Consider the following 16,186-nt stretch of genomic DNA (forward strand, 5'->3'; position numbering starts at 1 on the left):
AGTGAAAACAGAAGTTGAGTAGGGCTCAGTTCTACAACACATGCACATTTTAGAAGGAAATCGTATCAGAAGAAAACGTGCTGTGTTCCTTTTTATTCTGTCACTTCCCTAAAACTTGAAGTCCGTATGATGCAGATAATTGTTCACATGATACAGTTCTCAAAATTGCTGAGATACAATCCCAAGTGGTTAGTACACAAAGTGGGGAGGCACGGTCCCAAAAATGTTATATCCTTAAAAAGAATGAATTTTGTACTTTGTCCACAAGACAGCCTGGCAGAAGACAGCTGCTTATATCTCCATACAGCTGACTTTAATGGTGTAAAAAAAAAAAAAAGAAAAAAAAAGAAATCAACACTAGCACTGTCCCTCTATTGGACTCTTCTCCACTTTTTCAGAAGCAGAAACACAAGACCTCATGACAGAACAGATACTAAGGGACACGCTGACACCTTACAGAGTCCTCTGAAGTCAGAAACTGCATTTATTTGAGAAACAAGGTACATTCCCCTCCTTGCCACAGTAAGTCCAGGCCCCATAACTGTTTTGGAAAGGGTTTAGACGTCCTCATCACAGTTAATTCTAATGAAGAGGCAGAGAAAAATAGCTATACATGTTCTCCTTCAGTAGGGCACTGCCTAGATAAAACAGTTGTAGACTGACATAGGTTTAACACTGAGAGTGTTTAGATGCATCTAGAGACCATAAATCAGTGGCCAGAAGATCAGGCGATTGAAAGGTTGAGTATCCTGCGAACGGCCTTACCAACAGCTCTACCAACACGCGCATTTCATCCTCCCCATCCCATCAGCAAGAGGCTCTGTACTGCCCGTTCCATCTGGATGACTAAAAATCACGGGCACAAGTTTTAATAGTTAATGGAAAATGTTTTAAAAATCCAGATACCATGTCAGCTTGAAGAGACATCAGAGTGAATGCTCTTGAGCAACTGAGGGGTGGGTTGAAAGGCCCTGCCTGCCAAAACCTGAGCTCAGGCCCTCAAGGATTTGCTTCCCTGAAATAATTAATGACATCTTTAAAATCTGAAGTATAGTAACTTCTAAAGTAGAAAAAGGAGCTGCATTCCTTACTCAGGTTATTAATTATTGGGGGAGGGGAGGAGGAGGAAGAGGAAAGAGGGAGAGAAGAGAATCACAAGCAACAAAGAAATCCAAGGACTTGATCTCAGGTCTAGGCAGGTAAAATTGAAAGGGGAGGGCAAAAAACACCTTTTGTAAAGCATGAATTAAAAATTGCTCATAAAAAGAATGTATTTTGGCACTTCTTAATAGCTCATTCCTTGGTTATTTACAGGGCTGGAAATTTTAATTTTAGCAAATGCAACTTTTTTTGGTTGGGATTTTGGGGGGGTGGGGGAGTGAGAACAGCAGTAAGGGAATGCCAGAGGATTTCTATTACACTGCTTGCTTGCTATGATGGCCAGGTGCCTTCAGATCAGGTGAACTGAGAAACACTGATGTTCCGAGCAAGCTTTCTGTCTGGTGTCTCTGCCAGATCACATAAAGCCTGCACGATGTCTGCATAAAACAGCATGCAAATTCAGGGCAGGATATTTGAACAAAAAGGAAAGTATATGATCTATATTGTGCCCATGTCAGATGCAGACAGTCATTCACTACAGCACAGAAGTTTGATCAAAATGCAGTCAGGATAGCTATATTTATCACAAGTGCAAAACTATTCAGACTTCAGTATCATACCAGCACTTGTTCTGTGTGCGCATACATTTTACGCAATGCAAGCGTATACCCCTCTAACTGAAAAAATGCGATTCCCTCTTCATCAAGAGCAAAATTATGTAAAAGATATTATAGACATGGGTGTGTGGGGGGGTGGTGCACACAAATACCTTCAAAAAATTAAAAACAGTAATACAATGCACGTAAATTACTATGTCCATAAGTATCACAGACTCTGGATATATCCCATGGAAATATTGCATGTCCCCTACAAATATTTTAAAGCATAATAAACCATGAGATTCGAGATTCTACTATACATCAGGCCTGGATTTTCTCATCTATAATGCACTAGCTATTGGTTGTCCTGAGAGTTAGGCTAGCTGTGGGGGAAGAAAAAGAATGAATACCTTGCTTCAGAAGTGCTTTTGCAGTGGTTTGATAAAGTGAAAAAAAAAAAAAAAAAAAATTGAAAAACCTAAGCCTGTTTGTGAATACTAACAACAATCATTTAGAAAATCTTTTTGTAGAAAAAATTCAGGTGAGATAACACCAGTGGGAAAGTCAATGTCATTTGATCACTGCCATATTTTCAAAGGAGTGCCCAGATACCAATTAATCTCTACAATCTCTTCGTTTGGTAGGTGACTTGTTATCTTTCTTTCATGGAAAAGGTTACAGGAACTCAAGATAAGGGGTACATCTAAATGTTCAAAAGCACACAGTGAGTTTGTTCCAGAATTATCAAAAGAATTTCCAGCCTTTTCTCGGGCCAATAGCCCATGTTGCTCTCCTCTTCATCATAAAAGCTTATCTAACCATATATACACTCAGAGAGAGTGAGAGAGACGATAATTCAATAGGGACAAAACAAAAAAAACCCTCTTATTAATATCAGTATAAATACGGTCTGCAGTATTTCAGTTATTTTAACTGTGGAAGTAATAAGAGACTTCTGCACTAAAAACCAAAACAGAGCAAAACTCTGAAAGTGAAGTATGAAAATGTTAGGGCTAAAGCTGAGTACAGAGATGGAGAGACTAAATTAAATAAATAAATGCAACAGGCCTGCCTGCCTGATCACTTCAGAGCAGCTCCCAACAGACTGAGGTAGAATACAGCTTGTGTGCAAGGGGTTGGAAATAAGAATTGATGGTAGAACAATTTCTTTATGACCCTTTGGAGACTGAAGAGCCAAAACAGGAGGGAAATGAGATCTAGGCCACTCGCGAGATGTGCCAATTTAATGGAATGCACAAGATGGCCCAAAATTGAGCCCTAGATTAAATTCCGATTTGCCTTCCCCATCAAAAGAGGTCCGGAGAGGAAGCAGAAATGAAGCGAGCCGTGCGTATCAAACACAAGAAGTCTTCAACCCGGCATCTGCGTACGCTACTAGTCTCTAGCAATAAAATCTGCAAACCCAAAGTAAAGCATGAAAATACACACTGCAGCGCGTAATTCAGAACAGGCTTTGCTTTTCCATGTGAAATTTGCAGCGTCCTTTTACCTTGCCTGCTTGATACTGAAAATTTGAGACTAAACCTCTGGACAGATGCTTGCAATTCCACGGCAATTCAGAGCCATGCATTTGATCCTGTCCATCCCAAGCACTCCAAGTCATGTCAACCGGGATTCCCTGAGATGCCAGCTCGTATACTGAGTGATAAACTTGGCCTTCAGCGGTGGCCACAGCAGTCACAGAGCGAGACAATTACAGTAGCTTCGAAAGAGACCATGTATTCAACTCTCCTAATGAGAGCAAGAGTCACAGTGGTATTTTACTGAGGAAGGCATGAAGAGTTTATACCTGTACGCCCCAAGGTTTTAGTTGGACAAGAAAGCAAAGGGCAAAAAAAATTAAAAAAAAAGAAAACCCACTCAAGTAGATGATGCTATTAAGTTCTCAAGACTCTATAATTAAGACAAACTGGATCTCAAAGTTTGTTTGCTCATGTATTTTCAAGCTATTTAATATATCTGCACTATAAACTGCTTGGGTTTTTTTGCAGTACATAGAATATCAGTATTTGGAATAAATATGAGCAATTTTTTAATACATAAAATGCAAAATTAATTAAGAAAATACAGTAAATTCTAAGTGAGGATGACGATTCTCAGTTTTCCATGCTTAGATGGGGCTTCATTGAGCACAGCAACTTAAATACTTTACAACAAATCCTTCTGTACCTACACAAAATAGAGTACTGCTAATGACAGTGACAAAAAACGATAACTACTCTCGTTTCCACTTTGAGTCATTTTTCTGTGGTTAATAAATTATATCCATAACAGTGTTAATAAGTTATGGTACGGTGTCACTGCATTAGTTTGCATTTGTGATGAAGCACTTCATATGGCATTACCTATGCCCGTGGAAGTACATAACAGGAAAGACCACTTCTCTGCTCTCAGAAGAGTCTCCCATGCTGGCATTTTGATGGACCCCCTAAGGAAACATTGCCTCCCGACCTCCGCCTTGCTCTTACTTCTCACCTCCGTTGCAGCAGCACACCACTGCAGGGCAATGCTCCAAATTTAATATGTTTTATTAAACACAGACACTCTTAAATCAGTGTCCTTTCCATAGGAGCGACATACAATGAGTTATTAGTTAGGCAAATGTGGGAAGCATTCAGATCAATTTAGTCATGTGAAAAGGACACCGTCAAATCAATGCGTCCTCCCTCAAGCTCCCGGAGGGAAATGGGAAGAATTAGACTGACTGATGGGCTCTCGATCAACCGCTGTACCAGCTTGTTTTTCCAAAAGTTAAGAATAAATAAATGTATTTTAAGCTTAATGTGATTTGGTCTTTAAAGAAAAAAGAAAAGCAGAAGCTATTTAAATTCTTGCAACCCAACAACCGCAGTGCTGGTGAAGATAGAGATGACAAAAGCAGTAAGCATGCTTTTAACAACAGAAATAAGCTCACAGCTTTAAGTATATTTTTTTACAAATAAAGAAGTGCAAAACAGTAAACAAACAGCCCCAAATGAAGAGTTCTGTAATCTGGGGTTTTGGTCATCTCAAGCGCTAACTTCAAGAACAGTTATTAGGGAAGACATTTTTGTCAATTAAAATTATTATATAAAAATTCAGTATAGTTGAAAAACAACTTTTTAAAAGAGTGTAATTATTAAATTGTCTCCAGTACCATGATATTGTGTCTAGTGAAGTATTCCTTTCAAAAACTTTTTTCTCCTTTATCATTGCATCATCTACATATATACAGAAGCTGCTCTGTGAAACACGATGTCCAAATAGAAATGAAATATTCCCTCTCGATAGAATTTACTTGTTTTCCATCAGTATCAAGTAAAAACTAGCACTATTAGATTAAAATGGAGAAAAATCCCAAATTTTCTGCAGCCTCCATAAGCCAGCAGTGCAAAAGCTCACAGGCTTTTATAGTAGGTAGATAACTTTCCAGTAATAACCATATTACTGGAATGGTTTGCAACCAGTGAAGATAATTTTGATTATTTCCACTTCAAAACTTCCTATATTAGAGCCACAACACTGAAAACAATCTAGCCATAGGGGGGGAAAAAGTGATGGGAAAACAGCCTGCTAATATATCTGCTGGAAAGACAGACAGAGAAAAAGAGTAGTCCTCTATAGATTAACTGAAGTCTTTTGGAGACAAAGACTCCAATATTCTGAGCAAGAGAAATAAAATCCCCATAAAAATACCTTGACTTCCTTAATTTCCTCTTTCCTCTCCCTACCACAACTACCATCATTTATTTGTATACTCAATTTGTCTCCACTGCACCACAACAAAATACATTTTAAAATTTAAAAGGTAAAAATAAATGTGGTGTTCCCACCACAGCATCATTGGACACCGTACTGCGTAGAAAAATAAGTTATGCCTTCACAGTAATTTGACAAAAGAATGACAAAAAAAAAAAATGCAAAAAAGAACAATACGACTAAGGCTTGAGGAAAGCATCAGTTCAATATTTAGCAGTGCATAAATTGAGGTTTCATTTTTGTTTAGGTATATTTTGATTAGAACTAATAAATGGCTGATTTTCCTTTGGTTGTTTGCAACAACACCACATCATCCAAAGAGCTTTATTCTTTATTCCTTTCTCATATAGCATGCCAGAGACTGTCTCATTTTATGAATTAGCATTTAAAACTACTGTAGGTTATCTAAGAAGCATTCAGATTCAATAGTACTTTTGACAGCAGTAAGTAAAGAGCCTTTTAACATCTTGAACACACGTGCTTGAAAAAAGTAGTTACATCAAAGCAGTTCAAAACTGAAGACAAAAACCAGTTAAAATCCAGTTTGTTATGAGACAATTTTAGCGTGGTGTAAACAACCTTTCACGACTCCCCATGGGAAATGTTGTAAGACCATGTTCAAAATGAATCAGGCATATTTATAAAGATCATGAAGTGGTCAAATGAATTTGCATTTTTGGCAGATTCACTCCACGGGTACTACCTGCTACAGTCTGTAGAAATCTCAAATCTCACATCAGCGTTGCCTATCGTGCTTTATTATTTATTACATGTTATGCTAAGTACCTGTGAAAGGGGACATTCCTTGGCCAATGAACTCTGGTTCATATCCTTCAGTAAGTCCTTCAGAGCATTTCTTACTGTTGTGTGAGACCATTGTTCAGGAGGCAAGTCTTCTAGTTTAGGGCAACTATTTGAAACACAGATTAGAAAAGGGATTATTACAAGATTGCATCCTGCTGCAGAACATTCCTTTAAGACAGACAGATTTCATTTTGCGCATCAAGCAGATGCATCTGGAGATTGCTCTCGGTCTCCTGATTGTTCCGATTAGTTAATTACTTTATACAACACATCTGCTGTATTGATGCATGAATTATACATCAGCTGCATGTGGCGACTATTTTTTCATGTTACTTCTACCTTCCTGCTCTGATGCGCTTGGTAAAACAATTTAAGGTGTAATGCTTTCTCACGACTGATCATGAAAAGCATTAATATATTAACCGTTTTTTTCTTTTTTGTTACCGTGAAATTTAAGAACCTAGACAGCAACAATAAGTGTGAGCAAGTCATTCTTTTACAAAATGCACACAGATGGTACTGTTCATGATATGCAAAAATATTTTTCTCTTAAGTAAACTTTATGTAAAATGCCTTCTTGTAATGCATCATTTAATTGACTAAAATGCAATATAGTTTTAATGAGATATCCAAAGAAAATCTATGTATCAGAGCTATAAAAGTTTTCTGCAATAGTATACTGTAAGTTAAAGAAGAATTAGAGTAACTAAAAAGGAATTTAGATAAGCCTTTGTACTTTGAGCACACAGCACAGTGGGAATTAAATACAAGCAATATTAACAGTAAGAGCAGACAAGTAACAGTTCACGTCCCAGAACTGGTATGCAACTTACCTGTGTAACTGGATTTTCAGTGTGACCACATGATACACGTCTTGCAGCATGTCTGCTACTGTAGCGTCAGGGGCATCTGTCACATAGGAGAGTGGAACTGGATTCCACTTCCCAACCTGGATAAGCCCTGTGGGATTTTTATTTTTGAAGGGGAGGGGGAGTGGGCAAGAAGGGCAGGAAAAATTGAAAAAAGTCATTTAATTCCTGTTAATTCCTAGGGGCAAAATAAATACCTGATTTTAACAAGATCACCACCTTTGTTTCTAGCCTCTTAAATCTGGCAAAACAAAAGAACAACCCCCCCCCAAAAAACCCCACCCACACACCACCAAGGATATGATTTATCTATATTATGAAATTATACAAATGCATTACAGTAGAGATTTTTTAATATGTATAGAAGTGTATTTTCCTAAGTTCCCATGAATTCAGTAGGACATGATATAATAGTTAGCATTCCTCTTAATAAATTAGAAAGGATTTTGCAATGCAAGGACCGAGTTAAAAAAAAAACAAACCAAACCAAAAACTTTGCAGTCTCTAAAACCATCAGGAACAAAATAAAAGAAACAGAGCTGGATATTCAGTCATAAATGCAAGTTGACTCTCAACAGTCCATCTGCTCAAATATGCTTTACACTTCCTTGTGGATCCTCAGTGGAGCAGATTATTAAGGTCAATAAGCATACTAATGATTCAGTTGAAGTCTTTTTTTTTCTTTAAACAAAAAAAAAAAATATCTACCTCCACATTCCCCACGAACAAAACGTGCACTAACTAAACAAAAATACATTAAGGGAAAAAAAAAAACCATACAGAGACAGAATCTGCAAGAAGTTTAAGAAGTAAAAGCTGCACTGCATTCCTGAAAGAAATCCTTCCCCTCCCCCAAGACCCCACAAACAAACATAATTCATCGTACAGTTTCATAATCTTATTTACCTTTTGCTTGGGCAGCAGAGCTGTGAGAATATCCAAGTGATAGCAATGCCATTTCAATCAGTTGGTTGAAAAGCATATCCTTCCTCACCAACACAAATTCTGCATGCTCCTCCTTAGAATCATACTCAATGGCATTTTCATAATGTTCCACTACACAGAACACTGGAAGCATACTTCCTATTAAAAAAAATTAAATTTAACGTATTAAACTTGAGTTATAGTAGAGTAGGTGGGTCTATACAGCGTTATGTAAATAAAACCTGTACAAACAGGCAGAGGAGGCATCAAGAATCATCACAAATATTTGATAAACATATTCCCTGAGTTCTTTCCCCTCACCCTCCCCAAAAAAGAGAAAGTTCTACAAAACATACATCTCTCTGAAAAGCAGAAATGCAAATTTATCTCGCTTGATCGGATACAGATTAAAGAATTACCTTCTATAGAAATAACAAGGTTGACTGAAGAGAAGTTGATTCTCTCTGTCCTGCCTGATTTGTTGTGAGTAGCAGGCAGCACGAGAACCTAAATACATACTGCAGATGTCTTCACTGTAAGCCATTTTAGTACCAGCTACATAATTTTGTTCGTTAACATTAAAACTTCCTTAGTCCTGCCAAAAATATTTAATTGCCTTCAACATCAACAACAAATCACCTTGCGTGTTATACATTCGCTCTGAAACGAGTACACAAGGAAACAAGGCAAAAGTTAACACTAATTCGTGCTTCATTCATTGAGTGCACTTGAGCTCTACTTTCACTCGCATCTTTAAGAAACAAATCATGATTTCAATGCCGTTTTAAGAAGTGTACCTGCAGTTTGGGCTTTTTTTTTTTGTTGCCTCCTGTATGTTACAGTCAATATTTCTGGTATTCATCGCTATTTTCTATGCCTGAAAGTAATTACTAATTTCTAGTTTTGTAGCATCATATGACAAACCCTTCCCTACGCTGCACAGAGTATTAAGCAAACAACCTTTTTCCCTTTCCTTTGGCTTTTTCTTTAATTTTATTTTTTTCGTCCCTTTTGACAACAGACAGAGAAGTAACAAATGACCCAAGCTGTTTTAGGGACAAAGTCTCTCTCGGCAATCAGATTTCTAGACTTTGTGAAAATCCCTCCTGGACTCCCAGACGGATGCGGATGACACGATGACCTCAGACCTGCGGTTTTAGGCCCCGGTCCCGTCCCGCTGTCTCCAGCAGCGCAGGTTAGGATCTCTTAATGACAGAAAGCAAAAGGGTTAAAAGCAGATGTACAGAACTGTCTTATGGCAGCCTGCCAGAGGGGTATCATCTTTAGCATAAATGATGACAAGGGTTATTTTAACAGGGCACCCAGGAACTCCAATTAGTCCTACAATGTTAATGCCTCTATAACCACTGCCCTCTAGACTTACAGAAACCTCCTAACCTGCTAAGGTGCACCAGACATACCGTAGTCGAAAAAGAAGATTTACTCTTGACAATAGACACACGCTTTCACACCGTGTCTGTTGATTTGTGCTCTAACGTATAGCAAGAAATCACTATAAAAAAGATACCTCTTAAGCACGTATATTTAAACTACATCTGTTCACCAGAGAGCCAATCTCTGGCAAACAAACCCCTTCAGGCTCGCTTGGAAAAGCTCACAAACTCACTCCAGTTTGCCCAATAGGCTCAGCATGAAAGACAAGACTAAAAGCTTGCCAATATTTATGTAGTGCAGGAAGGAGCTTTTTTTTTTTTTCTTGTCTTGGTTTTTTTTAAATCTAAGTAAGACTGGTCAGGAAGGGAGAGAAGACCAAAGCAAAAGCAGTACATGCAAATTGGTGATTTCTTCATTGGTTTTAATTAAGCTGTGGAGAGCTTTCTAAAACACACACACGCTTCATCTGCAAAAAGGTTTTTTTTTTCCTTCCAGGCTCTCACAATTGATGTTTGACCTACTACCATCTGACCCAGACTAAGGGCTCAAAATCCTTAAGTAGTTTCACCGTTAATACCTGAAGACAAAATGTAAACAAAGCTTCATTTTAACAAACAGTGCAGATACACTCGAAAACAGCTAAAGCGTATTTGTTTTTTCCCTTATCAGTTCCTACAAATTAAGCTACGATCAGACACAAAACTAGCAATGCACAGGTACTTCGCTGCACGTCAGCACACTTTTTGCCAGGTACACGGTCTCATGAGTTGCAGCATTCTGAAAAATATGGTACTTTAAACAACACGGGAGAACCTCCTGGCCAAATTTCGATCTACAGCGTAGATTATCAGAGGTGGATCCTGGTAGTGCGACACAGGTATCATCTGACTACAAATCAAGCCACTAAATCTTTTAGCAAACTGTCACTAGTGTCCTTCTGTTAATGTGAAAAATGTTATACAGGAGAGCACAATCTCAGCTAGCTGATCACTCCTGCTAGCACTTGGCAAGACCTCCAAGTGCAGCAACTTCATAACCTTCTAGTATTAAAGGGGAGAGCATTGGTCAGTGCTCGCTGCTAAAAATACAGCATGATTTAAACCTGAAGGCAGTGTTAGAGCTTTTGCTGAAGGTTTACGAGTCTGTGTAAACAGCACGTCTGCCATAAGGAGCAGTGAAGTCTGTAGAATCCTTGTCTAAAACTGTCCTGGCATTAAAGTTTGCTGTGCAAATATCACATAATACCAGAGACAGCTGAAATCTCCTATTTAGGAATTTATGGAACTTATATGTTTGCAGGCGTCAGAAAGTCCTTTTTATACAGCCCCACTGCTTCACTGTACAATATTAATGCACTCTGCTTGAAAAGCCGTAATAAATTATATTTTTAATGCTCTTACCCTGGCTTTCTTAAGATGCATACATTCTTGGCAAACAATCAATAAATAGGGTAATCATGAGCAGAGGCCAAAGAATTTGCTGAAGTGCTGTTTTTCCATTTTTAATAGATAAAGATCTAACAATACGGACTGCTGTGTCTGTTCATTTCAGGATCAATATATTCTTTGTTTTCGCCAAACCGAGGAAAAAATAAATGATTGTACGATAAATGTTATGCATCAGACACAATGAAATTCCTCTGCCTTCTAACTTTGTGCGTTTGATAGTCTTGGTTGCATTTTGCACTTTGCTTAGCAAATGCAAGAAAAATCTGGATTATAAACATACACCGATTATATTGAGAAAAGTAGAGGCTGTTTTAAAACAAATGCCAAATTACATGCAGCATATTTTGATTTAAATTAGCAAGCCTGCTGGACATGGTCAGAAAGACTTACACATTCCGATAAGCAAAATTTATAGATTATTGTCCATTAAAAGTATTTTCAGTGCAAACAAAAGCCATCCATATACAAACATCAGTGATTCTAAATGTGCCTTTTCCTTGTGTAAATGTCTAATTACAGCAAACCAGCCACTGAAAAATATGACACCCAAGTTGTTCATTGTTCAATAATGAATTGTACTTAAGAAAATAAACTGCGAAGATTGACATCATAAATGACTTTTCCAATGTGATACCTAAAGATTTACACGCTATCCTTTAAACCAACTTGCAAGTGTTATGGAAATACTGCTGCCCTTCCAAGCTTGGACCATCACTAAGAGGAAAGGCGAGAATTTGTTTTGGGGGTTCGGTATTTACTCTTACATATTTTTGCGTTTCTTAGCCCAACACGTACTCAAAGAATTAATGCATTATATTACTTCTATTTCAATACAGGAATTTGCTTTAATCAGGGCAACTAGCCTTTACTTTAACAAAAATCAGACTCCACCCTGTAAAGCAAGATGCTCCACCCAAGCATGAAGCTTACATTTCCCAAATGTGATTTATATCAGAGTTGGGAATATATAGTATTTTAGAATGGAGATTTAATCCTGAAATATAAATGAAGTAGAGCCTGCAAAAGTATGCTTTCCCCCCCAAATATTATAAATCATATTTCTCTAATGCAGAATTATCAAAAGTGTTACCTTTTCTAATATTAGTTTTCATCAGGTGTCCAGAGTGTTTTAAAGGCACTCCTTGCATTTTAGTTCCTGTACTTCCAAGTCTTCCTCTTCCTAATGGGCTCCCATTCTGTTCCAAGCGCGCAATTTTGGCTGGTGGACCCTTCGGATCGCTTACATTGTTAGACATTTCTGAATGTTCTTTCCCCTGAGTTGCCTCGTTCAAATGATCCATACTCAGTCCCGCCTCTAAAGATCACCTGCCATGATTCAAAAAAAAAAAAAAATATATATGTTGTACACATGTGCGCATATGTATACGTACACAGCCTGCACATGTACAGAGAAAGAGGTATATGTATCGTAAACTCATAAAGAAGAATAAGTAACTATTTTAACTGGAAAGAAGATGCCTTTTTTAAAAGAAACAAACTTATTCTCCAAAAATGACCTCATACCCCAGTTTACAGACAGATCGCATCATAATCTGGTGGAATTATTTTTTACAAGCCAACTAGAGTGCCCCTTTAAAAAAAAATCTTCAGAGATATTCTACTAAATCTGGGAGAGACTAAGACTCATATAAATGATGATGATTGTCAAGGTATGTGCTCCAACACAGCTATTGTTACAAATCTCACAGAAAGGTTTGTTATTAATCCCGGGTGTTTTTATTGTGCTGAGAGAGAGAGAGAGAGAGAAAAAGATTCTAATGAAACATTTCTCGATCTACTTGATTAAAAAAATGGATGCACAACAACAGATTGCTAAAACTTTAGTTGAGAGAGCAACAGATTTATTAGAGATGCAGAATATTGTCCATCTACAATTCCTGCCCTCCTTAAAAATAAAAGTTAGAAGAGAATTTAACATTTAACTTCGGAAAGCAGTGGCGGAAGATGGTTGCTTTTGAGTTTCCTAACGAATATTATACAAAGAGTTTATCAACTTTTGCAAAGTTCAAAATATGCACATGAAATTTTTCAGATGTTAAGCTTTAAGTGTTAAATGGAGTAGTTTACTGAAGTAAGAAAAACAACTGAGAAGAAAAGGTAGCATCTCACAAAACATAATGCTGGAAAACCCCCCCCACAATTTCTACAGTACTTTTGAAGCCCTTAAATATTAAAAAAAACCCCAACACCCTGGGTGATGCTAGGTTACATGCTGGAACAGCTATTTGAAACCAAAAACCAGAAGTAACTTCAATAGCAAATTAAGAATAGTTATAACGCTTACGTTTCCCTTTTTATAAACTTTTGAAACCTCCGTCCATGAGTAACAATTCCAGTTAAATCACTAAAAATGTCCCAAGCCTAGAACATAATGGAGTAAGTTTTGAGGATTTTTGTCACTCATCAGAATCTGTTTTGCCAAGTATATAAAAAGAAAAAAAAAAAAATCAGTTGCTGAGAACAGAGACATCTTTCTGGTTATGATTTCATTCATCAGTACTGTTCTGATTGTTAGGTATTTTACCCTACCTTCCTCTGACTGAGAAAGGTGTGACTACACTGACAATTATGTTATGTATATAATATAATCACTAAGGACAGGTGACTAGACATTAATTTATGAACTAGTATTTACATTAGCAAGTACAAATACTAATACTGGGGAAGTCATATTCAGAATGACTGGTGTGAATCTGATAATTGCTACTTTCTTTCAGTTGCCTAGTAATTCAATACATTTTCTGCACATTTCATAGCAAAGCTATTAAAGCCTAAACATCTTGGGATTTTTTTTTTTATATACTTCTATGTCGTTGGTATATATGACAATGGCAATTCTGTAAACTATTTTTTTCATGTTTGAACACCGTGCTGCTTTTCCCGATATGGTGAAGAAAGAGGTAATATATTAATCTGAATGTTTACAAGCAACCTCAAGAATACCACTGAATAGCTAAAGTTCAGAAAATCGTTATTTTTCCTTATGCTGTAAAGTGACAGGCTAAGGTTTACCATTCATCTTGATCCCATCTGTTTTAGGTTGTGTGTCTCATTAACAGTAAACGTGCCTATTTTAGCCACTTTTCAAAAAGGTTTTTTTGTTTGTTTTTTTTTTTACTGTGTTAACTGCAGCCTAGGCAAAGAATTACAGACTCAAACCGTTAACATCTTCCGATGTTTCTGACGATGCTAACATACTATAGGACTGGTTCTCTGAGACTGGTCTCTCTCAAGAATAAGAGGATTAACAAAAAAGAAAAAAAAGAAGGCGGAGCGGGGGGAGAGTTAAAAAAAAAAAAAAGCCTGAAACAAGAAAATCTTTGTCACTTTTGGCAACTTCAGAAGTACTCTAAGGCACCGACGTTCTTTGCTACAAAAAGTATCTAGTCATCATGAGTCAGAATCGCACTACATCATGTACAGTGAATAAAAGTGATAGATCGCAGTTTAGTTAATACACTGACTACAACCAAAACACCAAATGGGTCATTCTCGCTTGGCCTGAGAATACCCACCCATCGGCATCCTTTCACCGCTTAGTCATCTTGTAAAAAGCTTTATGTTACAAAGCAAAATTACATGCACATAAAACACCTAATTTACTCATTTAAACTCCATGCCCAAGGCTAAAGTTCACTGAAACCTCAGTTTGGAATAGTGATGAGCAACAACCAGCGTGGCCTGCCCAGGGAGAGGGTTGCAGGAAAGAACTATCATCTCCGCCGGTTCCAGGCCAAGAGTTTCCCCGGGTTTCGCATTTAGGCATCTCTCACAACTACAAGTTTTCATCACAGGCACTGAGAGAAGAGCACAATTTCAAGGCACAGTTTCCCGGAGACAGCGTACACGTACGGGCACACCGCGCAATTTCTGAATGAGAATCGGTGCGGTATCTCCTTTTGTCGCGATGTAACGCCGCCGGTATTATATTATTTCTTTCTCTCCTCCTGAATCAGCCCCCTCCCCATGCCTTTCCCCTCCTCTTCCCTCCCGCCCCCATAAAAACCCATAATCACATTTGAGAGAGGCTCCGCACTTATCCGTTCCATATGGCTCTCACAATCCAGGCCAAGCTTTCCCTGTGACCTTTTAAAGAGACAAAGAAGCAAAGTACTTATCTAGAAACAGAAACACTGCAGTTTTCTGAGTGAAATTAGCAAAACCGACCCGAAACTCACCACTTCAAAACTTGACAGCATATAAATAACAAAAACAAAGGAGGTTTCCTTTGCAGCCCGAGCTCTTGAAGAGGAAGAAGTTCAAGACTGATGTTTTCTAGGTCCCCCCCTTTTGGGAGGGGGGGAGAGGGGGGGCAGCAGACCTGAGGACTACTTCCCCTAATATTCTCTTATTTTTTCTTTTTTTTGTGTTGCTATTTTCCTCTAGGCGGGGAGGGGCAAAAATAGATAGCGAGAAACAGAGTAGCCATGAGCAAAAATGGCAATAGACAAAAAATACAGATTAAATATCTTTTGAGAGAGCCAGTTTTCGAGGTTTAGCAACGGAAGAAGGAGCTGAAGATCAAATTGATCAGACAAGTGTAACGCTCAAAACGAGGAATTCACAATAATAATAAAAAAAATAAAGTAGCAGGTTTAAATTGAGGTGGAGGGTGACTTAAGTCTAGCTACCCTTTCAAAAATAAAACCAATGCGTACAGGAGCAAGTGAGAAAGGGGGTTATTAAAAAAAAAAAAAGCAAGCAAAAAAAAAAAGGCAGCTTTTCTATCCAGTGTGAAGAGCAGAAAGTCTACTTCTAGGTTGTCACTTACACTATTATTCTCCAATAGGCACCCAGAGGAGCAGCACACACAGAAGGAGCCCGCTCCCCTCCCCCTCCGCAAAAATACACACCGTAACAGCCCCCAAACTTTCTGCGGAAACCTCAGCCCTAGAGATCGCTACTGGAGATTAAAAAAAAAAAAAAAAGTGTAGAGAAAATTGCAGGAAAAGGCACTAAAATGCCACTTTTAATCTCGCTTTTGCGGTCCGGGGAGGGGAAAAAAAAAAAAAAAAAAGGCAGAGAGGACCTGTCTCCTCTCATTTACCGGGGGCTGCTGTGCGAGTGAGGGGGGAGAGAGGGAGCGAGAGGAGGGGAGAGAGAAAAAGAACAGAGGGGAGGAAGGAAACACACACAACAAGGCACACCACCACCACTACAAAAAGTGACGAGGTTTCACTCCCTCCGAGTCCAAAACCGGGAGAAATTATAATTTAAAAAAAAAACCCAATCCTCTCTATTAAAAAAAAAAAAAAAAAAAAATGGC

General features: G+C 38.1%; 1 protein-coding gene across 1 annotated transcript in view; it reads right to left on the bottom strand.

Moving 5' to 3' along the window:
* The window catches only part of SATB1 (SATB homeobox 1), a 74,576-nt gene extending 59,365 nt beyond the window's left edge, over positions 1-15,211 (bottom strand). Inside the window, exons 1-5 of the mRNA XM_009574609.1 lie at positions 15,099-15,211; positions 11,990-12,225; positions 8,039-8,215; positions 7,097-7,223; positions 6,246-6,369 (exon numbers count right to left, since the gene is read on the bottom strand). Coding sequence (XP_009572904.1) covers positions 6,246-6,369; positions 7,097-7,223; positions 8,039-8,215; positions 11,990-12,200 — 639 coding nt within the window. The 5' untranslated portion in view covers positions 12,201-12,225; positions 15,099-15,211. The remainder of the gene's footprint in view (positions 1-6,245; positions 6,370-7,096; positions 7,224-8,038; positions 8,216-11,989; positions 12,226-15,098) is intronic.
* Between the last annotated feature and the right edge of the window lie 975 nt (positions 15,212-16,186).

The sequence above is a fragment of the Fulmarus glacialis genome, unplaced genomic scaffold (genome assembly GCF_000690835.1).
Source record: "Fulmarus glacialis isolate BGI_N327 unplaced genomic scaffold, ASM69083v1 scaffold26743, whole genome shotgun sequence".
In the NCBI taxonomy this organism is placed as follows: Eukaryota; Metazoa; Chordata; class Aves; order Procellariiformes; family Procellariidae; genus Fulmarus; species Fulmarus glacialis.